We start from the raw sequence: 22,224 nt of genomic DNA, 5'->3' as shown, positions 1-22,224 counted from the left end.
GCCAAATTGGAGTCTTCTTGGGACCCAAGTTCCCTCTCTAACAGGTGGGGGCGCTCTCAGAGCCGAGGGGGAAGGTTTCGGGGATGTGCCGGATCCGGACCTGTGTCCCCCAGCAGTGAAGGTTAAGTACTGGGAGGAAAAGAGGAAAGGCATACTTGAGTGAGGCTGCGTGCAGGCTCTGGGGCAACTGGTTTGGTCGGCGATGGGGGGGTGCCGCTGTTGACAAACACTGGGTACGTTGCCGGGCGGCTCTAGCTCCCGTAAGCCTGGTCTGTTGCTAACATCAAGGAGCTGTTTATGGAGCCGCCTCCCCGTGGACTGGCCTCCAGTGTCCCTATCTATTCTCCCTACGACCAAAGCTCCTGGGGCCTTCCCTCTAGGGTTATCACCCTAGCTGGACCTGGGAAGCTTGTGCTGGGGAACGCTAACTCCAGCATTAAGCGCTCGCCGCCTCAGTCCTGACGAGGGCAGTGCCGGGCACGGCCTCTCACTCCCAGCTCGGCGCTGACACGGTTAAACTCCAGCTCTTACAGCGCCGTCGCTCCGCCTCTGCCAGTTCAATGTTTTCATTGGTGAACGTGATCCGGAGCCTTCCAGGGCCCGCCAATCCAGATGTAGGAGAGATAGGGTCAGGCGCGTGCCGCGAGAATAGAGTGGACGGAGAGTAGGAGAGACCGAAAAGTCTGGGGGTGGGAGTAGCGGATTTGAGGCGCTTGTTGGCCTACAGCGGTGTGGCAAGCAGAGCGCCTCAGAACTCAGGCGTACTGCCCGCCGCCCGAGCCCTGCGAGGGCCGATAGCGAGGGTGTGGCCCTTATCTGCACCCAGCAGAGCGCCGGCGGGGTACGGTCTTAGGACCTCGACCTCCTTCTCCCTCATTTTCTCTCATCCCTACCTCTTGTGGGTGAGTCCTGGCCCCTGGACGGGGACCTCACTTTCCACCAGCCCATCCGTGCACACTTAGTTTCCCCTAAAGCAGTGAGTGGCCGGGACAGAAGGCAAAACAGGCGGGGCTTCTGGAGCGCAGGGTGTCCCCGGTCTGCCTGTCCATATCGCCCCCTTTCCCCCAGGTTTCCCCATGGGCCGGACCGTGGTCGTGCTGGGCGGAGGCATCAGCGGCTTGGCCGCCAGTTACCACCTGAGCCGGGCCCCCTGCCCCCCTAAGGTGAGTGCTCCACCTGTGCCAGAGGGAGCTTCATTTAATGCTCTTCCCATTTCCATCAAAAGCTAGATGGATCCTGGCCCTCTGAATGTGCCTCTTCCCCTCCCCTCCTGACCTCTCGCCGGCGGCTACAGGCGGTGCTGCAGTGTCTCTCCCTCTTGTCGCCAGGTGGTCCTGGTGGAGAGCAGTGAGCGTCTGGGAGGCTGGATTCGCTCCGTTCGAGGCCCGAATGGTGCTATCTTTGAGCTTGGACCTCGGGGAATTAGGCCAGCGGGAGCCCTAGGGGCCCAGACCTTGCTCCTGGTGAGAGGCTTGTGGGATGTCTAGGAGAGGTTGTGGAGGGGGCTTCCATTGGGGTATAGAGTTTAGGGGAGGAAGTATGTTTGGTGGGTCAGAACTTCCCTTAGTTTCTCCTCTTCTGACGGCATGTGGAGAGCAGGTTTCTGAGCTTGGCTTGGATTCAGAAGTGCTGCCTGTCCGGGGAGACCACCCAGCTGCCCAGAACAGGTTCCTCTACGTGGGCGGTGCCCTGCATGCCCTACCCACTGGCCTCAGGTAACACCAGGACCTCTGCTCCTTTTACTGTGCCCTCATCCTCATATGCCTTCCATTTCTTTCTTTTTTTTTTTTTGAGACGGAGTATCGCTCTCGCCCAGGATGGAGTGCAATGGCGCGATCTTGGCTCACTGCAACTTCCGCCTTTCGGGTTCAAGCGATTCTCCTGCCTCAGCCTCCCGAGTGGCTGGGACTACAGGTGCCCACCACCACGTCTGGCTAGTTTTTGTATTTTTAGTAGAGATGGGGTTTCACCATATTGGCCAGGCTGGTCTTGAACTCCTGACCTTGTGATCCGCCCACCTCGGCCTCCCAAAGTGCTGGGATTACAGGCGTGAGCCACCACGCCCGACCTACCTTCATTTCTTCATGTCCCTGTCAGCCTTCCCAGCAAAAGGAAGCCAAATGAGTGGAAATTACCCCAGCGCCTGGAGCTGGGGAGGTATGTCAGGAGCTTCCCCCTCACTATGCCTTTCTCCATGCAGGGGGCTACTCCGCCCTTCACCCCCCTTCTCCAAACCTCTGTTTTGGGCTGGGCTGAGGGAGCTGACCACGCCCCGGGGCAAAGATCCTGATGAGACTGTGCACAGTTTTGCCCAGCGCCGCCTTGGACCTGAGGTGACACTTGCCCAGAGGCCCCAAACCTCTTCCCTCCTAAACCAGCTGCAGAGCTCCCTGTTCAAATCTACCACCTAGGGGCTCTTCTGTATCATTTGGGGATGCCCTCTTTCTCTTCATACCCCACCCCCTCATAATTCCCAAAACTCATTATTGGGAGTGAAGGCCTTCACTTCCATCCTTCTGTCATAGTGGGAATGTCCCCCAACCCAAACCCTATCCCACCCTCATTCCCTACCAAATAGGGGCTGTGGAAATCAGTCAGTGTAGATTATTTTTTGGCTCCTTAGTCCTAGTCTCACCCTTAAGGTGGCGTCTCTAGCCATGGACAGTCTCTGCCGTGGAGTGTTTGCAGGCAACAGCCGTGAGCTCAGCATCAGGTCCTGCTTTCCCAGTCTCTTCCAAGCTGAGCAAACCCATCGTTCCATATTACTGGGCCTGCTGCTGGGGTCAGGTGAGGGGGGATTGATTCAAAGGGTGAAGATATTAAGGACTGCCAAAGTGAGGGAGTGGGGACAAGGGATGCTATTCAATTATTCTTTTTTTCTTTTTTGAGATGGAGTCTTGCTCTGCCGCCTAGGCTGGAGTGCAGTGGCGCAATCTCAGATCGGCTCGCTGCAACCTCCGCCTCCCAGATTCAAGCAATTCTCCTGCTTCAGCCTCTTAAGTAGCTGGGATTACAAACATGTGCCACCACTCCCAGCTAATCTGTGTATTTTTTTGTAGAGATGGAGTTTCACTATTTTGGCCAGGCTGGTCTCAAACTCCTGACCTCAAGTGATCCACCCGCCTCGGCCTCCTAAAGTGCTGGGATTACAGGTGTGAGCCACTGCATCCAGCCTCAATGATTCTTGTTTGCTTCCTCTGCAGGGCGGACCCCACAGCCAGACTCAGCACTCATTCGCCAGGCCTTGGCTGAGCGCTGGAGCCAGTGGTCACTTCGTGGAGGTCTAGAGATGTTGCCTCAGGCCCTTGAAACCCACCTGACTAGTAGGGGGGTCAGTGTTCTCAGAGGCCAGCCGGTCTGTGGGCTCAGCCTCCAGGCAGAAGGGCGCTGGAAGGTAGGGGAACCCCTGGAGTGTAATGAACCTGTCAGTGTTTCCATCTTTATCCAAGTAGTTTAGGCCAGGGCTGATAGGACTGGAGTTCCTCATTGTTTTTGTGCCTTAGAAGCTACTTAGACATGGGCTACCCCAGAATCCTAGGCCCTATTTGTGAACCTTCCTCAAAGAGCCTATGCAAGTCTGTGGATAGAAGTAGTACTTATAAGTGGCTTAGAGGTAGGGGAAAGAACCCAGCTTCACTGAACATTTCAGAACAGCCACACTGGCCTGTCTGGTCCACTTCCTGGAGTACACAGACGAATGATTTTTTGTGACGTCTACATAGTCACCCAATCTCTTCATCCGGGGTCAGTACACAGTCTCCCTGGCCACATGGGTGCCTGGGAAACTGAGAGTGAAGTCTATTTTCACTCATCAAATTCTCACTTTCTGGGTCTCTCAAATGTTTTCATGCTCTCAGGTATCTCTAAGGGACAGCAGTCTGGAGGCTGACCACGTTATTAGTGCCATTCCAGCTTCAGGTAATGGGATAGCCACCTTCCCCTTCCCCAACCCCTACCAGTGAGAGGCAAAAGCTGTACCTTCCTGGGTCAGCAGGACCACACCATGCCCCTGAACTGGTCATCTCTATGGGAGTCTAATCCCAAAGAGGACTGACAACTGTAATGGGAATGCCTTCTGAGTCAGGCCTCTGCCTGATCTCTAGTGCTCAGTGAGCTGCTCCCTGCTGAGGCTGCCCCTCTGGCTCGTGCCCTGAGTGCCATCACTGCAGTGTCTGTAGCTGTGGTGAATCTGCAGTACCGAGGAGCCCATCTGCCTGTCCAGGTATGATAAAGGGACGGAGAGGCTGCGCATGGTGGCTCACACCTGTAATCCCAGCATTTTGGGAGGCCAAGGTGGGCAGATAACAAGGTCAGGAGTTCGAGACCAGCCTGGCCAACATGGTGAAACCCCATCTCTACGAAAAATACAAAAATTAGCCAGGTGTGGTGGCTTGCACCTGTAATCCCAGCTACTCGGGAGGCTAAGGCGGGAGAATCGCTTGAACCCAGGAGGTGGAGGTTGCAGTGAGCTGAGATCTCGCCATTACACTCCAGCCTGGGTGACAGAGTGAGACTCTGTCCCCCCCCCAAAAAAAAAACGGGAAGGAGACAGGCTCAGCTAGAGCCCTTTCCTTCTGACGCATGAATGTCCTTCTCTCCAGGGATTTGGACATTTGGTGCCATCTTCAGAAGATCCAGCTGTCCTGGGAATCGTGTATGACTCAGTTGCTTTCCCTGAGCAGGATGGGAGCCCCCCTGGCCTCAGAGTGACTGTGAGGAGGAGGAAACTTTGCCTAGTGGCATTTCCAGAGGGCTCCTCTGTGCTCCAGTGTAGGCAAGGCCAGACTGATCAGTGCTATATTCCCTCCTTAGGTGATGCTGGGAGGTTCCTGGTTACAGACACTGGAGGCGAGCGGCTGTGTCTTATCTCAGGAGCTGTTTCAACAGCGGGCCCAGGAAGCAGCTGCTACACAATTAGGACTGAAGGAGATGCCGAGCCACTGCTTGGTCCATCTACACAAGGTAAGTTGGGATAAACTTCCCTCAGCTCTCCACTGAAGGCCTTGAAGACAGGGACTGGAACATTTGTCACTGTATGTCAGCCAAGGCCTAGGACATCAATAATAAACTTTTCCCTGCATCCTCTCCTCTCTTCTCAGAACTGCATCCCCCAGTATACACTAGGTCACTGGCAAAAACTAGGTAAGTTGGGAAAACAGCTGGGCTGAGGAGGGCCAAGGGCATCAGACCCCCAGCTAAAACATACCTTTCATCCTTTCCTTCCAGAGTCAGCTAGGCAATTCCTGACTGCTCACAGGTTGCCCCTGACTCTGGCTGGAGCCTCCTATGAGGGGGTTGCTGTTAATGACTGTATAGAGAGTGGCCGCCAGGCAGCAGTCAGTGTCCTGGGCACAGAACCTAAGAGCTGATCCCCAACTCCCACTCATGAAAATAAAAACTGCTGGAGCTTGGCTTGGTCTGGCTGTTCTATCACCTATAGGCATAAGAATGCACGGCAGCAAAGAGGCAAAGTGTGCCTGGGATGCAGAAAGCAGGAGCAGATGCGAGACAAAGTCCTTTATTAGAAAATATATCAAAATCCCAGCCCCCTGAGCCAGGACCAGAAGAGGGAGCTATTCCAGCATGGGCAGAAAATGCCCAGGGAGGGGCTTCCTTCACCAAACAACTTCCCGGGAACCATAAATAGAATAAATATTCACAGAGGTCCCAGGAGAAGCCAGATCACTCTTCTCTCCATGGAAGAGGGAGGGGCTTGGGGTCCAGCTGTGCTCCTACTCTAGGGGCAGGGACTCCCAGGAATCGTCACATAAAATCATGACATCAAGGATTCACAGTCATAAGCCCTACAGGAGACCCTAGAGAGAGGGACCCCTCAGGTCTACAGGAGCCCAGCTCCAGTCCAGCAGTGAGGGAGAGGCCCCTGCCCCCTAGCACGGCACCACAGTTCAGTTCCCCCACATCCGTCTGAGAACAGTGAGGAGCTGAGGGTGGGGAGAATGCAACCCCATGAATTCAGTTTCATGATTAAGGTAGACAGGAAGGAGGAGTTAATGTGAACCTCGGAGGGCTGTGTGGTTGGCAGTAGGTGGAGGCCCAGGCCTGGCTGGGGGCCGGCGTTGCAGCATTTCTTGACGGAAGGCTTGGGAGGAACCAGGTGGGTAACGGGGCCCAGAAGGAGCCCGAGGACCCCGAGGGTCAGTCCCAATGTCTGCTGTGATGTTGGTATAAAGAGGCCCCAACTCTCGAGCCAGCAATTGGTATGTCAGTGAGTTCATCCCATCTTGCGTCCAGGAATTCTGGGTACGGACCAGGAGGTCAAATCTGAGGGTTAGAGGTTGGAGACTAAGACCCAGAAAGGAACAGCCAGAAATCTAGGGACCTTTAGGATTTTCCTGGCTAGGGGTACAGAACCCTGAGGATCCAGTAACAATTCCCAGGCAGTCCTTCCTTCTTCCTACCTGTGGGGATTTTCCTCGTTGCCCTTATCTCCTCGGTGCTTCACCATCTTATAGTGTCCTACAGATGTGGGGGGCCGAGAGATCTTCATCCCAGCCAGGCGCACCCTATGGGAAAAGTGAGGGGATCATGGGGGATCCAGAGTAGAGAAAAGCAAGGAAGGGATTAAATGTTTCTGTACACACAAAAAAAACAACTATTACTTAGTAGGCAAAAGAAAAAAAAAAGCCCAGGATGGAAGTCAAACAGAAAGAAAGAAATGGCTGAAGAGAACATAAAAGCTGGATGTATCCAAATCCTCAGGGCCCAGTGCCAGTCACCCTAGGGCCTTTAAACAGTTGGCAACCTACTCCCTTGGCTTCCTAAAGGGCTCCTAGGAGCTGCCCTTGCAGTCTAGGAAAGACGCAGAGAGAGGCCATTCTGTCAAAAGAATAAGAAAAGACTGGGAGTTGCTGAGAATCTTAGTTAGAATAGTGACTGAGCTACCCCAGCTTCTCTCCCACATCCCCCATGTTAAGAAAAAGGTAGGCCAGGTGCAGTGGCTCACACCTGGAATCCTAGCACTTTTGGATGCCAAGGCAGAAGGATCACTTGAGGCCAGGAGTTCAAGACCAGCCTGGGAAAATAATGAGACCTTGTCTCTAGAGAAAAAGAAAAAAAAAAAAAAAAAAAACGAAAGAAAGAAAAGAAAAGGGTAGAACCAGGTAATCAGGACCCTAAAAGAAACAAACTCCACCTCTGACACACAGAAGCATGGAATGCAGATGGCCTGGGAAGGAACTAGAAGAATACTTATGTATATTTACAATTCACTGGGTATTTCACACACATACAGAGGATGAGAATTCACAGAGATGTCATCACAGAGGACACAGGGGGAACGGAAGCAATTGGTCCCGCATACCAAGCCCAAACATTCATACCACAGACATGAAATTGGGTCAGCTGAGGCTGAAGGTCAGAATGTTTCACATGCCAAAAATGAGTTGGCCCTGTGCCAATGGCACAGGCCTTTTACAAAGTGATTCTGGGAACATGGAGCAGAGCCCCTCTCTCCTAACCCCATAGGAAGTGGCCTGACTGGAACCCCAGCAGAAGGCAAGACTAAGCTGTCTCTGGGCCCCTTTCCAGTTCTGGAATCCAACGATAGTATTTCCTATTGGATCTTATGTCCTCTCCCAAGAACAAACTAACCAGGAGACTGAAGGATGACACAATGGGCAATAGCATGCAAGCCTGACCTGGGTATCCTAAAAAGACTAAGGGAAAGGAATGGGCTCAGTGCAGGACCAGGGAGCTAAAGGTTAGTGTTGAAGGGCTATGGCCAAAGGTGGTCTTAGAGGACAGGGATCCAGACTGGGGTCAGGAGGGAGGAAGTGGCAGGAAGTCTGACCTGGTAGCAATGTCATCATCCTCACCACCCCAGCCCCAGTATTCATTGGGGAAGCCATTCATCTTCAGGTACTGGTCAGGAGTAAGCGCCGAGACTCCTCCGAAGTACTGGGGGTACGGGAGGCTAGGGAGAGAAAGATCCTTGCATACCCCAAGTCTTCTGGGGAGACATCCCCAACCACAATCCCCTTGGCTCTCCTCCTTCCACAGGATAGTAGGCTTCCCTGTCTCCCAGTACCCTTCCATGCCCTCTACCTGTATCCAAACTTGTTCATAGCAACGGCAACATGGCGGGGTCCCCGGGGGTCACACACATACAGATTGTGGTCATTTTCTGGCAAGAGGTCCACATCATGCAAGAACAGGCAATCCCACTCTTCATCACGCAGGGCCTCTCGCACCCCAACGTTCAACAGTTTTGCCCTGTTAAATGTTCCATTTCCAGCCTGGAAGATAATGGAGGGGGACCAGACTATGTCTGTAGGTGGCATGGAGAAAAGGGGGCTAAAGAATAAAAGTGAAGGCCGGGCGCGGTGGCTCACGCCTGTAATCCCAGTACTTTGGGAGGCCAAGGCGGGCAGATCACAAGGTCAGGAGATTAAGACCACCCTGGCTAACACGGTGAAACCCCATCTCTACTAAAAATACAAAAAATTAGCTGGGTGTGGTGGTGCATGCCTGTAGTCCCTGCTACTCAGGAGGCTGAGGCAGGAGAATGGCGTAAAACCCAGGAGGCGGAGCTTGCAGTCCGCCGAGATCGTGCCACTGCACTCCAGCCTGGGGGACAGAGTGAGATCCCAAAAAAAAAAAAAAAAAAAAAAAGAATAAAAGTGAAAAGAGGGAGAGAATGAAAAATAAAGACTATCTTTTTCATTTTTCCACTTAGTCATTTGACAAATCTTGCTTGTGTATTGGTATGGGCCTGATACTTAGATGCTGCTGTCTAACATTTAATCCTGACAATTGGCAACCAACAATGGTGTGGTGTGGAACAGGTGGTATATTAGTTATCTTTTGCTCTTTCCTCACGTTAGATGTTTAAGTATCTTGCTCAGAGTCATAAATGTAACAAGTGACGGAACTAGAATTTTAGCCCTATTGTGTCCAATTCCAACTCAGCACAAGCCATTCAATAAAGAAAAAATCACAGAAGAGTGTAGGACAGTGGGAATAACCTAAGCAGATTAAGGAGAAGTATGGGACTAACAAAGTTGGAAGAGCAGTGCCAGGTGCTTCTCCACACTCTAGCAGTCTGGCCTTCTTAAAATTATTCTAGGGACCCATTAGATGAAAGTGGAGTGGCATGTGCTTGAGGCTTCCTTAGAAGAAAGTAAGTCAAAATGAGGTGGAGATTGGGGGTACCTGGTGGATGACATAGATGCCATAAGCAAGCTGCTGGCGCTGCAAGAAGGGGTGCAGGTGGTAGAGCAGCAGGCGCAGGTGGTGCTCCCGGGCACGATGAGGCACAATGATGGCTGTTCGGGAGCGGGGCTCACAACCTGCAGGGCGGTACCGGCCCCCTGGTTCTACCCGGGGATTCCGCTCCACAATCTCTGCCAGTGATGGCACTGGGCTAAAGGACACCGACACAGGACCCACTGTTGGGAAGGAATGGCAAGTAAAGGGATCAGAGGGGCAAAGAGAAAAGAATCAAACTAGGGTCTGGGAATACCTCTGGCACTGGCAGTCTGATTCTGGGGCTTAGTTCTCAGGGCTCACTCAGAAATCTCACATGCCTTGGATTACCTATCACTGGGACAGCTCTACAAAGGCTGGAAGGTGCAGGATCCTTACCTAGCCTTCTCTTCTTATTTTAGGGTTGCATAACTTTCTCCTCTCTTACAGGGTTGGAAGCTATAGTTGAAGGCTGGAGAGACTTGCAACTAATTAAACCAGGGCTCATCTACAAGGAAAACAATTCCTAGCCTGGGGCAGGAAGAGCCCATAAAGGGGCAAGCAGTAGAAAGTGGAAACCCAATAGTCTAGTCTAAACTCCAAATTCAGAGTCTACTCTATCTCAACCTCAGCCCTCTATCTCAACCTCAGCCTACCTGCAGAGTCCATTATCCTCTTCTAAGTTCCACTTCTGCCACTCCATGCCTCCCTATCCCCAAGCCTCCCTGTCCCTGCACCTTGTCCTTCCTTTCACCACCTCCTTCCTCCTGCACTTACCTAAGAGAGGAGATCGTTCTGGACAGTAGGGCAGACCTTGAGGAGCTGGAGGACCCCCTGGGGCCCCAGGCAGGTGACTGAGGTTACTGTAGACATCACGAGGGTGAGAATAGTCAAATGTCGGCCCCTGATCTCGGCCAAATAGGGCACTGAGACTTCGGAAGCCCCCCAGTGACAGGTACATCATGACAGCCAGCTGGGAGCCCACAAGCAGGGCGAGCGTGCAAGGCCGCTCCAGCAGCCTCCGCAACATCCTGGGGGTGAGATCTAGGGAGGGAGAGGGGAATTCTGGGGGTAGGCAGGAAGAGAGCAAGCCAGGAGAGAGGTCAGTAGGTAGGGTTGAAGGTGGTGCCAGGGGTAAAGAGGAAAAAGCAGAAAACAAAGTCACAGAAGGGAGCACACAGGTGCACAGTCACGCAAGGAAACAAAATAGAATGTAACCACCAGTAACCCTACCACCTGTCACTTCAGCCCAAGTTTCGCTCTCCTCTACCTCCCCCCAAACCACTCCCACCATCTACTGTCAGTCCTCACCCCCAAAAATGTTTACATCATTCAAATCTCATGTTCATTTCAGAAGAGTCTCTAGAGAACCCCTCTTCCAATTTTAGAAGGGAAGAGATAGACTCACCTAGGTTCAAGCTGTCTTCTTAGGGATCATGGGGGCTCCAGGGGGTCCCGGGGGGACAGAGATGTGAGGCATTATCTAAAATTGGAAATGTCACAGAGGGCAGAGAAAGGCTCCATCCAGCACTCCAGCAGCGAATCTGGGACCAGCTGGAACAGAAGTGGTAAAGGATAACTAGCTACCTGCACCGCCAGAGATCAGGATCAGGGTGAAGCCGGTTTCCTAGCAGGCGAAGTGAAGGAAAGTGGTTGGAAAGGAAGAGGAGGAGCAGGAGATGGTAGGTCCCTCGCCTGTCTCCCGCGCTACCCTGGAATGATAAGTGTCAGGTTCATACTTAACCACCCCCGTACCCCCACCCCAACAGGACAGATTGGGGAGTGGGGACAGGACAGCTAATGGAAACACTGTTTTCCCCCAGACCAAGAACCAGTTGAAGTGGCGACAGAGTCATGACAGGACCGTGGAGTGGCCTAAGGAGTACCCAGGGCGAAGTAGGAAACAGGCTCCTTCTATTCTTCATGTGCCTGGGTGCCAGCTCCTCAGGTGCAGGGACCGTGACCACCTGGGGGCTGTAAGCGAACAGCCCCGGAGCTCGGCGGAGAGTAGGGTGGGGGTGGCGTCCTCTACCTTTTCTACCTTTCCCCTCTTCTAGCGGGGGTGGGGACGAGGGTTACTGCTGAAGAGAAAGGGAAAGGGAGAGCAGGGGCAGAGACAGTCAGGGGTGGCTGGAAGGGCTCACCTGGAGAGGCGTGGTCCGCGCTGTGGAGGGGGTTAAAACCCAGCTCTTTCGGAGCACGCCCATCCTATCCCAGTCTCTTGCTTTTGCCCTACCTAGCAACGTGAGCCCGCCCGGCCCCGGTCCATACTTCCACCTAGGCCCCCGTCCCTGCTCAGGCTTGTCTCCAGGCGTTACCCAAAACTTCTCACTCTCTCGAATGCCCAAACCTTTATCCCAGGCCTCCGTGCCGACGCGTCCCCAGCGCACATACCTGGTCTTTTGCTGCCTGTCGTCACCGCCACCCCAACAGCCGGGCAGGCATCGCTGCCGCCATCTTGGAAGCGGGCACTGCGGGGGCGGGGTCCGCGTCATGGGGCGGGGCCTCGGGGCGGAGCCACCCGGGCTGACTAGGCACCGGGTCCGAGACACCGCGTGGCCGGGGGCTTGTGAGGGAGCTGCGCCTGAGCCTGCCCGCCTGGAACGCGTTGTAGGCGACCCCTTGGGGAGCGGGTGCGAGTGCTCAACTCCACTACGCAGACTGCTAGTGGGATTTAATTTCCTGCCCCTCAGATTTGTAAAAGCAGAAGCTCAAGCCCTTCATTTTCCTCTGGGCCGAGACTGATCAGGAGGCTAGTGAGCCGGTTTCTGGTGCTCCGCTGACCTCGTTATCACCTTGTGGTTGGCTGAGCCCTCTCCTAGTGTGTCGGTGGCACCCCCTGCAGCCTAGTGCCACTTAGTATCAATTGTTCCTTACGCAGGCTACAGCGTTGCGGATCGCTCTAGCGCATTTTTGTATTCCCGTGGTATCCCGCAGGCCTGGAAATAAAAAGCGATTAGTTAATAAAACAATGAAACATTGAATGTGGAGGGAAAGACAGCGTCTTCTTTAAAGTCAAATGGTGTTTCCCCAGATATTAGAGTAAAATGGATGCTCCGTTAACATGCAATATGTTTACCTTACGACAAACACTACCCCCTAGCATACTGTGTTCCTTAGAAGCAGATGTTCACGCTGAAGAAACAATCAGAGACTTGAATAACTCACAGAATCTGCCCCAAAAAGCCCATGGTCTTGTGTATCTTGTATGGAGGGAGGGATGTAAACAATATAACGTGATAAATATGCTGGCCTAGAAGTGGCAACTCATTCATACGTGGGGATTCTAGAAAGGCTTCCCAGAAGTGACGGCTAATGGGAAACCTGAAGGACTTGTCTATAGCATATCCTTCTGCTTTAAAGATTCTGTTTTCATGGGAGTTATTTTACAATTCATGTAGGTAACTGATCTGTATGCAAATTCTGTCCTGTCTGGTAGAGGTTCAATTAACCTGCTATTCCCCACACTGTGGGGGAAAAAGCAGTTTTGGCGTCCATTTTCATCTTCATTTCTGTTTTCCTGATCCATAAACATGTCCGTTCTCTAGATTTTCTCTTGTATTAATTATAACATCTGCTAGTTTCTTCATGAGTTAAGTAAAATCAACACGTGTTCATTTTTTTCTTAATTTTTTTTCTTTACTTTTTTTTTTTTTGAGAGGGAGTTTCCCTCTTGTTGCCCAGGCTGGAGTGCAATGGCGCGATCTCGGCTCACCGCGACCTCTGCCTCAGCCTTCCTCGGTAGCTGGGATTACAGGCATGCGCCACCACACCCGGCTAATTTTGTATGTTTAGTAGAGACAGAGTTTCTCCATGTTGGTCAGGCTGGTCTGGAACTCCCGACCTCAGGTGATCCACCCACCTCGGCCTCCCAAAGTGCTGGGATTACAAGTGTGAGCCACCACGCCCGGCCTTTTTCTTTACTTTTTTTTTTTTTAATTTAAAAATTTGTGACAGGGTCTCACTCTGTCACCCAGGCTGGAGTGCAGTGGCAAGATCACAGCTCACTGCAGCCTCAACCTCCTAGGCTCAAGGTATCCTCCCACCTCAGACCCGCAAGTAGCTGGGACAACAGCACATCCAGCTAATTGTATTTTTTGAAGACACAGAGTTTCGCCATGTTGTCCAGGTTGGTCTCCAACTCCTGGGCTCAAACTGTCTGCCCACCTTTGCTTCCCAAAGCGCTGGGATTTACAGACGTCAGCCACAGCATCAGGCCTCTTAATTTTATTTCTCTTTTTCCTTCCTTCCGTCCTCCCTCCCTCCCTTCCTCCCTTCCATTCCCTTCCTTCTTTTTTTCCTTTCCTTTCCTTTTTTTTTTTTTTCCCAAATACCCAGTCTTCAAGGATAATTTTTTTTTTTTTGAGTCGGAGTCTTGCTCTGTCACCCAGGCTAGAGTGCAGTGGCATGATCTCAGCTCACTGCAACCTCCGCCTCCCGGGTTCTAGTGATTCTTCTGCCTCAGCCTCCCGAGTCGTTGGGATTACAGGCTCCCGCCACCAAACCCGGCTAATTTTTGTATTTTTAGTGGAGACGAGATTTCACCATCTTGGCCAGGCTGGTCTTGAATCCCTGACCTCATGATCCACCTACCTTGGCCTCCCAAAGTGCTGGGATTATAGGCATGAGCCACTGCACCTGGCCTATGTGTTCATTTTTATGTTGGTATTGACAAAGACCATCTCCTTAACCAAACTTTCAACAGGCTCCTCTAAGACCTCTTTTTGGCTAGGTCTTGTCCTTATGCCCTGTCTTGGGCCTGCCTAGCCAGTTATAGCAAGAATCTTGCCAAGTCAGTTTAGGGATAATTCCCTGCCCACTTCTCCACCCTTTATAGCTGATCTATCTGATCACCCTCATCTGCCTTCAGGAAAGATCCTGTTAGGTCAGTTTAGCAAGAATCCTCCTAGCCTTAATGTAATTTTCCTTCCATCCACTGACTCTGATTCTGCTTATTGACTATTGCAATAGTCTTCCTTACTGTTTTAACAAGTGTCAGAATAATTTTTTCTTCAACAGTTTAAGGGTCATAATTTTACCTTCTTCTGAAAATTACCTTTTTTTTTTTTGAGACAGAGTTTTGCTCTTGTTGCCCAGGCTGGAGTGCAATGGCATCATCTTGGCTCACCGCAATCTCCACCTCCCGGTTTCAGCCAATTCTGCCTCAGCCTCCCGAGTAGCTGGGATTACAGGCATGTGCCACCACACCCAGCTAGAAAATTAACTTTTAACAGATGAATAGTGTTCCAGGCAGAGGAAACCATAAGTGCAAAATTCTGGAAATGAGGAAGAAATTAGGGAGTTTGGGAAATTAAAACTGGGCCCGCAAGGCTGGACAGTAGAGTGAAGGGAATGTTGAGATATGAGACTGGAGAGGTAAGCAAATGCCAAATAATGAAGGACTCCACAAACCACATTAAAAGAGTTTGGGTCTTATCCAGAGGGCAAGAAGAAGGCATTAAAGTGCTGTAAATAGAGAGTGCTATGATCAGAACTTTAGGAAATGTGGAGCACTAATTGAAGTAGTCAAGACCGGAGGCAGGGAGACTATTTAGAAAGTTACTGCAGAAATCCAGGAATAAGATGAAGCTCATGCAGAATAGGTAATACCCGTGGGACTGGAGGGAAGAAAGTAACTTTGAGAACTTTCAGGAGGCAAACAGGACTTGAAGATTGACTGAATGTGCCAAGTTAGGGAATTGGACTCCAAGAGGACACCCAGATTTCTAATTTGGACCACTGGGTGGTGCCATTTAATGAGAAACAAAACTTAGGAAGAAGCACATTTTGGGGAAAGGGTAGAGATGACAAACTTTAGACATAATGAGTTTGAGGTGCCTGTGAAGGCTCAAAATGAGATAATGCTGGGTTTAAATACAATACCAACTTTGAAACCCTTTGGCTGTGTACTGAGCAATACGTTCTCTGGATTTCATCTGTAAAATGAACTCTAGTCTTAAGGAGTTTTGTGATCATTAGTGAGAACTATGGAAAACTTTTGAGCACAAATAGAAGCCAAGACAAAGCCTTGATTTTTTTTTATTATAATTTTTTTTTTTAAAGAGACAGTCTCACTATGTTGCCCAGGCTGGTCTCAAACTCCTTGGTTGAAGTGATCCTCCCGCTGTGGCCTCCCAAACTTGATTTTTTGTTTGTTTGTTTTACTTTTATTTTTTATTATTATTATTTTTAGCTTCTGATATAGTATAACTCAAAAAGCCTTGATTTTTTAAGAATCTCACTGTGTAGTGGAAAAGACAGACTTAAACAGATCATTGAAATGTGGTTCTTGGCCTGGCATTATGGCTCACGCCTGTAATCCCAACACTTTGGGAGGCCCAGTTAGGTAGATCAGTTGAGTTCAGGAGTTTGAGATCAGCCTGGGCAATATGGCAAAATTCCCTTCCAAGAAAAATACAAAAATTAGCTGGGCATGGTGGCTCATGGCTGTAGTTCCAACTACTCACGGGGCTGAGGTGGGAGGATCACTTGAACCCAGGAGTTCAAGGCTGCAGTGAGCTGTGATTGCACCACTGCACTATTCCAGCCTGAGTGATAGAGCCAGATCCTGTCTCAAAGAAGAAAGAAAGAGAGAAAATGTGGTTCTCCCAGAGGACCTTTCCTTTAAGCCTCTGCTCCTCCATCGCCTTCTGTTTTACAGCACTGACCCTCACTTTCTTTTTCTTTCTTTTTTTTTTTTTTTTTTTTTTGAGATGGAGTTTCTCTCTTGTTGCCCAGGCTGGAGTGCAACGGCATGATCTGCAGCTCACCGCAATCTCCGCCTCCCGGGTTCAAGTGACTCTCCTGCCTCAGCCTCCCAAGTAGCTGGGATTACAGGCATGCGCTACCACGCCCGGCTAATTTTATGTTTTTAGTAGAGACGGGGTTTCTCCATGTTGGTCAGGGTGGTCTCAAACTCCTAACCTCAGGTGATCTGCCCACCTCAGCCTCCCAAAGTGGTGGGATTACAGGCTTGAGCCACCGCGCCCAGTCTTCACTTTCTATTTCCTTCTGTATCTAACCATCTTCTTTTTTTTAGAGTCAGAGGCTCACTCTGTCACCCAGGCTGGAGTGCAATGGCATGATTATAGCCCACTGCAGCCTTGAACTCCTGGGTTAAGGTGATCCTCCTGCCTCAACCTCTCAAGTAGCTAGGACTACAGGTGTGTACCCAGCTAATTTAGTTTATTGTGGAGATGGAGTCTCACTCTGTTGCCCAGGCTGGTCTTGAACTCCTGGCCTCAAGTGAGCCTCCTGTGAGCCACCACAAAGCCCTATCTACTATCTTCTGACCATTCCCTTACATTAATTTGTAAGCTCCCTGTTTTCAAGAACCTTCCCTTCTGCTCTGTCTCACCCTGGCCACACCCTGGACTTAGTCATCACCTAGAACTGTTATGTTTCTGAAAACTTAAATTTTAATATGCTGGTTTCCACCACAACATCCTGTCTTTCTATATTCTGAATAAATCCTGGGGCCCACACTGGCCCAGTCATGACACATAACACAATAGAAGAAACCCAGTTTAGTAATCAAAAACTAATTTAAATCTCTACTTAATTTCTCAAGGAAATATCAGAGACAGGGGAAAGGGGCAGTGGATTAGGAGCACATTTTAATGGACAGCCCAATGTCTTTAAAATCCTCTGTCTCGGCCGAGCGCAGAGGCTCATGCCTGTAATCCCAGTGCTTTGGGAGGCCGAGGCAGGTGGATCACCTGAGGTCAGGGGTTCGAGACCAGCCTGACCAACATGGTGAAACCCTGTCTCTACTAAAAATACAAAAATTAGCCAGGTGTGGCAGCACATGCTTGTAATTCCAGCTACTCGGGAGGCTGAGACAGGAGAATTGCTTAAACCCGGGAGGTGGAGATGGCGCCACTGCACTCCAGCCTGGAAAACAGAGTGAGAGTCTGTTGCAAAAAAATATATATATATATTCCTCTCCCTCTTCCATTCAACATTTTCTACTTGGATGTTATTTCTCCCCAAAACTATCCCTTCCAACTCCCTTCAGCCCACACTGTTGTTCCAGATCTCTCTCCCACTGAGCTCTTTCTGTTGCCATATTATCCTCCAGTTTCTGGTTTTCTGGTCTGTTCTCTTTACCTCTTTACCTCACTTTGGTTTTGTATAACATAGAAGAACCTGAACCTGACCTAGCAAACAGAAATCATGCCCCCCTGACACCCTTCCACCATCCATGGGTTCCCTGCAGTCTTCCAGCTTTTTTTTTTTTTTTTTTTGGAAACAAGTTCTCATTGTGTCACCCAGGCTGGAGTGCAGTGGCACAATCACAGCTCACTGCAGCCTCCACCTCCTGAGTTCAAGTGATCCTCCCACCTCAGCCCCCGCCCCATTCCCTGAGTAGCTGGGACTACAGGCGTGCACAAGCACACCTGGCTAATTTTTTTTTTTTTTTTTTTTGAGATGGAGTCTTGCTCTGTCGCCCAGGCTAGAGTGCAGTGGCGTGATCTTGGCTCATTGCCACCTCTGCCTCCCAGGTTCAAGCAATTCTTCTGCCTCAGCCTCCCAAGTAGCTGGGATTACAGGTGCCCACCACCGTGCTGGCTAAATTTTGTATTTTTAGTAGATATGGGGTTTCATCATCTATCTACTAGTAAGGCTGGTCTCGAACTCCTGGTCTGATCTCGAACCAGAGACCAGATTCTCAAACCAGGCTGGTCTTGAACTCTGACCTCGTGATCCACCCGCCTCACCCTCCCAAAGTGCTGGGATTACAGGTATGAGCCACTGCACCCTGCCTTTTTTTGTATTTTTTGTAGAGACCAGGTTTCATCATGTCCCCCAGGCTGGTCTTGAACTCCTGCCCTCAAGTGATCCTCCCACCTTGGCCTCCCAAAGTGCTGGGACTACAGGTATGGGTCACTGTGCCCAGCCTTACTGCTCACTTCTAGAAGGAGAGACAGGTACCTCCTCCAGAAACACTTCTGTGGCCTCATATTCGTGCTAGGTGCCCTTCCTTGATCATGGCACCTATCACAGAAGTCTGAAATTTTTGTCCTACTTGACTGTCTCAGCCACCAGATTGTGAACTCTCTGAGGACAAGGACCATGTCTTTCCTTTTATCATCCCTTCAATGTAAGCCAGAATTTTTGCACAAATTTACAAAATGGCCCTTAGATCTCACCTAGACAGTTCCTTGATATAACTGTTTTCTCACGCTAATGCAGGGGTTAGAAGTCAGGGAGCAGACAAAGGAAGAGATATAAGGAAAGGAGAATTGGCCTTTATTGACCACTTACTAAAAACCAGACACAGTGCCAAACATTTACATCATCATATTCTTAAGTCTGGACCTCTCTATAAGGCAGGTAATAGTACAAACCTTTTGTAGGTAAGGAAACTGAGGTTTACAGAGATCAAGTAATTAAGGTTGCATCATTACATGTAAGTAAGTAGCAAGGCTTAGATTCAATTTGACTCCAAAAATCCATGTCCTTTCCACACGCTGTGGAATGTTTACAATGTTTACAACCCATTGGCTTATTTATTGAACAAATAAATGGTATAAACAGTCAATTCTCAATGCATGATTAGGTCAATTAATATCTTTTAATCTTCAGATCGATTTTCAGGTGAAAATTCTTATATTTTCAGCTCCCTACTACTTATTTGCATCTATATTATCAACAGAATGTGTTGGCCAGGCACCCTGGCTCACACCTGTAATCCCAGCACTTTGGGAGGCTGAGGCAGGCAGATCACTTGAGCCCGGGAGTTCAAGAACAGCCTGGGCAACATGGAAAACCCCGTCTCTACTAAAAATACAAAAAATTAGCTGGGCATGGTGGTGCATACCTGTAATCCCAGCTACTTGGCAGGCTGAGGCAGGAGAATCACTTGAACCTGGGAGGTGGAGGTTGCAGTGAGCCGAGATCGCGCCATTGCACTCTAGCCTGGGTGACAGAACGAGAATCTGTCTCAAAAAAAGAAAAAGAAGAAGAAAAAAAAAGAGAGAGAGAATGTGGTAGTGTGTCTCTGTGAAGTTGGATGTGTGTATGTCAATGTGTCACTGTTGGTATGGGTGTATGGTGCCTGTTTGTTGTCCCAAGACTGTGAGGGATACTTAATCTACTTCCTCCCCTCCCTTTCCTTCCTAATGCTACTTAAGTACCCTGGGTCTGTCCCCATGTAAGATCCTGCCTGGGGAAGTTGTTCAGTGTTGTTGCTCCCCCGCCTTCCCTGACCCCCCTCTTTCTGAGCATTTTTAGCACTGGTGGTTTCCTCCAGCTGTCATCTGGTTTCTCGTGGTGCCAATGATTTTAGCTTGGCCTCAGCAACAGTCAATGGGGAAGGTACTCAATTGGTTCAGAAACATCCTCTCAGCCAATAAAATGTTAATACATTGAAATCCACTTTCTTCTCCCTTCCTCCCCCACAAGCCCTGACCAATCAAATGCCAGTTTTGTCACTTACTGCCAATCTGGTATTTTAGAAAACAAAATACTGTAATACTGTATGAAGATGACAGAAATGGGACTAGAGATGGAATAGAAGTGTAAATGCCCATTCCACAGCACCCTCCAGGAACCCTGGCTATCCCACCTCCATTACAAAAATAGTGGCTGGACAAATGTCCAGATTTCCTCTGTTCGAACCACAGAAGCAGAGAATCTCAGGGGCAGAAGGGGCTTTAGGAAATTGGCCCAACTTATTGCTTCAACTTCCTCCCCCACCTCAAACACATACTCATGCACAACACTTGCCATCTCATAAAATGGTTGTCCAAACTCTTCTTGAACTTCTCTAGGGACAGGGCTCTAATCCCTTGTCATTCAATGCCTTTTCTTTTTCCATTTCCTCTTTTCACCTCCAGAACCAGATACTTGAATTGTTTCAGTGCCTCCTTACTTCCTGTTATTACTGTTTCTGTTCCTCCTTATATATCTACACCCCAGCTCAGGCCCATGAGGGCAATAAGTAGGCAGTTGGGAAACAGAGCTCACTGTAGCTCTTACAGGGAGATATGTGCCCCCCCACAACCCCATCCCTAGCAAGAACTTGTTGGACTCCTATTAGGTAAAGCCTACCTACAGCCTGGGTCTTGGAGGTGTGGTAAGGCAGAGACCGTTCCAGAAAGGGGTCAGGCCTTGCCTGGGATTGAGGGCTGAGATGCCCATCACTTCTCTTTGATGAGCTAGCTCTCTCTGCCCCTCTTTCACTCTAGCTCCTGCTCACTTACCCAATCACAGAGGTGGCCCCTAAGCTCAGTCTCATTCTCAGAAAAACTTACTTATGCCAGTGAGAACCCTACTTGGTGAGCGAAGGGCTTTCTCTTAAAATAACAGGCAGAAAAGTGATTTAAAAGTGAATCTACACCTGTAGTCCAAGCTACTCAGGAGGCTGAGGTGGGAGGATTACTCAAGCCCAGGAGTTCAAGGCTGTAGTAAGTTATGATGGTGCCACTGCACGCCAACCTGGGCCACAGAGTGAGACTGTCTCAAAAGAAAAGCCCAGGCATGGTGGTTCACACTGGTCATCCCAACACTTTGGGAGATCGAGGTGGGAAGATCCCTTGAGGCCAGGAGTTCAAGACCAGCCTGGGCAATATGATAAGACCTCGTCTCAACCAAAAAAAAAAAAAAAGTAAATTAGCTGGGTGTGGTAGCTCATGCCTGTAGTCCTAGGTACACAGGAGGTTGAGGTGGGAGGGTTGCTTGAGCCTGAGAGTTCAAGGCTGCAGTGAGCCAAGATCACACCACTGTACCCCCGCCTGGTCAACAAAGGGAGACCCTGTCTCAAAAAAAAAGTGTGTCTCCATGAACATTAAAGGAAGGTGAGAAGGGCTATCATGATGACCTGTTCTCCAGGGCCCAGCCCAAGGTAGCCCTCCATAACCCTCATAGTCCATTCAGTTCGGGGCTCATTAGGCTCTTATCTTCTAGTCCCTTTTACTGTCCCATTGTTTCTCTTTGCAGGGAAGGTGGAGTGGGAGCCGTATACAACCTCCCCTGACCAGAATGCAGTGTGAACCCCTTTAGGACAGTCATATATATTGTTTGTATTTGTACCTTACATCTACTTATCACAGAACTCTGCTCATTGTACCATCAACTCATAGTATCAAGGTCCATAAACATACTATCTGTGGTCTCATTTTGCTAACTAGATGAAACGAGTAAAGATCACTCTTGTCTTGTCTCCATCTTCTTCAGCCTGGTTAGTAGGAGGACCACAGGAAGGGCCAGGGGGCCAAGCCTAGCAGTGGGAACCGTGTTTACTGGAGAGAAGAGAGTGTGGGCAGTCTTTTCTCGCTGCAGAGGAAGCAGGCACTGTGCTGGCTGGTGTAGAGTACAGGGTGCTGTATAAGGCACTGCCTGGTACAGAACTTGATTAGCAAAGCCCAGATCCAGTGAGCATAGCACATATAACCACTACAACCTCTGCAGCCTGCCTCAACCCCATAGTCCCAGCTTCACATTCCAAGCAGTGTTTGGCATCCCAGCTAGGGGCTGCTATGGCAGAGTGAAGTGCCTTTGGCTCCCCCATTCTTCACTCTTCCACCTCAACCTCAGGGTCTTCTTTACCTATAGTTTCTCCCTCAACCCCACATCCAGTACCTTCCCCAATCCTTAGCAGTCCTGCTTCTGCCTCTCAAAACTCCAAATTCTTGCAGGGTCTACCTACCACCCTTGCCCATCCCTGTTCCATCCATGACACATGCAGGACTGCCCAAGTTCTTTTTTTTCTGAGATGCAGTCTCACTCTATCGCCCAGACTGGAGTTCAGTGGTGCAATTTCGGCTCACTGCAACCTCCACCTCCCAGGTTCAAGCGATCCTCCTGCCTCAGCCTCATGAGTACCTGGGACTACAGGCACTTGCCACCACACCTAGCTATTTTTTTGTATTTTTTTTAGTAGAGATGGGGTTTCACCATGTTGGTCTGGCTGGTCTTGAACCTCAGCCTCCCGAAGTGCTGAGATTACAGGTGTGAGCCACCATGCCTGGCCTTTTTTTTTTTTTTTTTTTTTTTTTGAGTTGGTGTTTTGGTCTC

General features: G+C 50.0%; 2 protein-coding genes across 11 annotated transcripts; one reads left to right on the top strand and one right to left on the bottom strand.

Moving 5' to 3' along the window:
• Positions 1 to 32: 32 nt before the first annotated feature.
• PPOX (protoporphyrinogen oxidase) lies at positions 33 to 21,353 on the top strand. 10 transcript variants are annotated; one of them, XM_063726998.1, is made up of 13 exons: positions 33 to 121; positions 1,069 to 1,163; positions 1,329 to 1,463; positions 1,600 to 1,715; positions 2,201 to 2,333; positions 2,643 to 2,787; positions 3,204 to 3,394; positions 3,858 to 3,918; positions 4,104 to 4,222; positions 4,602 to 4,712; positions 4,813 to 4,962; positions 5,100 to 5,142; positions 5,227 to 5,411. In XM_063726998.1, exons 2-13 carry the CDS (start codon positions 1,077 to 1,079, stop codon positions 5,367 to 5,369), a joined length of 1,434 nt encoding a protein of 477 aa, XP_063583068.1. In that variant the 5' UTR covers positions 33 to 121; positions 1,069 to 1,076; the 3' UTR covers positions 5,370 to 5,411. The 10 variants fall into 10 exon arrangements, with proteins under 10 accessions (XP_063583068.1, XP_054382638.1, XP_054382660.1 ...); XM_002809892.6 differs by lacking the exon at positions 33 to 121 and adding an exon at positions 581 to 902; XM_054526663.2 differs by lacking the exons at positions 5,100 to 5,142; positions 5,227 to 5,411 and adding an exon at positions 11,028 to 11,261.
• Positions 5,503 to 11,670, bottom strand: B4GALT3 (beta-1,4-galactosyltransferase 3; the record flags this gene model as incomplete). Its single annotated transcript, NM_001134209.1, is given in 8 exon segments — positions 5,503 to 6,282; positions 6,420 to 6,524; positions 7,811 to 7,933; positions 8,065 to 8,255; positions 9,172 to 9,407; positions 9,982 to 10,269; positions 10,613 to 10,758; positions 11,599 to 11,670. Coding segments are annotated over 6 exon segments (1,182 nt in total). The 3' UTR covers positions 5,503 to 6,008.
• Positions 21,354 to 22,224: the final 871 nt, after the last annotated feature.

Source organism: Pongo abelii, chromosome 1, assembly GCF_028885655.2.
Source record: "Pongo abelii isolate AG06213 chromosome 1, NHGRI_mPonAbe1-v2.0_pri, whole genome shotgun sequence".
Classification (NCBI taxonomy): Eukaryota; Metazoa; Chordata; class Mammalia; order Primates; family Hominidae; genus Pongo; species Pongo abelii.
Note: the sequence above shows the minus strand (reverse complement) of the source record. Positions and strands in the feature narration are given on the sequence as shown.

Bases quoted from the DNA above. Each gene is read 5' to 3' on its own strand.
- PPOX (XM_054526663.2), top strand. From the start codon at position 1,077: ATGGGCCGGACCGTGGTCGTGCTGGGCGGAGGCATCAGCGGCTTGGCC. The intron at 2,788-3,203 runs GTGAGGGGGGAT...CTTCCTCTGCAG, and splicing joins GGGCCTGCTGCTGGGGTCAG to GGCGGACCCCACAGCCAGAC. The intron at 3,395-3,857 runs GTAGGGGAACCC...TCATGCTCTCAG, and splicing joins AGGCAGAAGGGCGCTGGAAG to GTATCTCTAAGGGACAGCAG.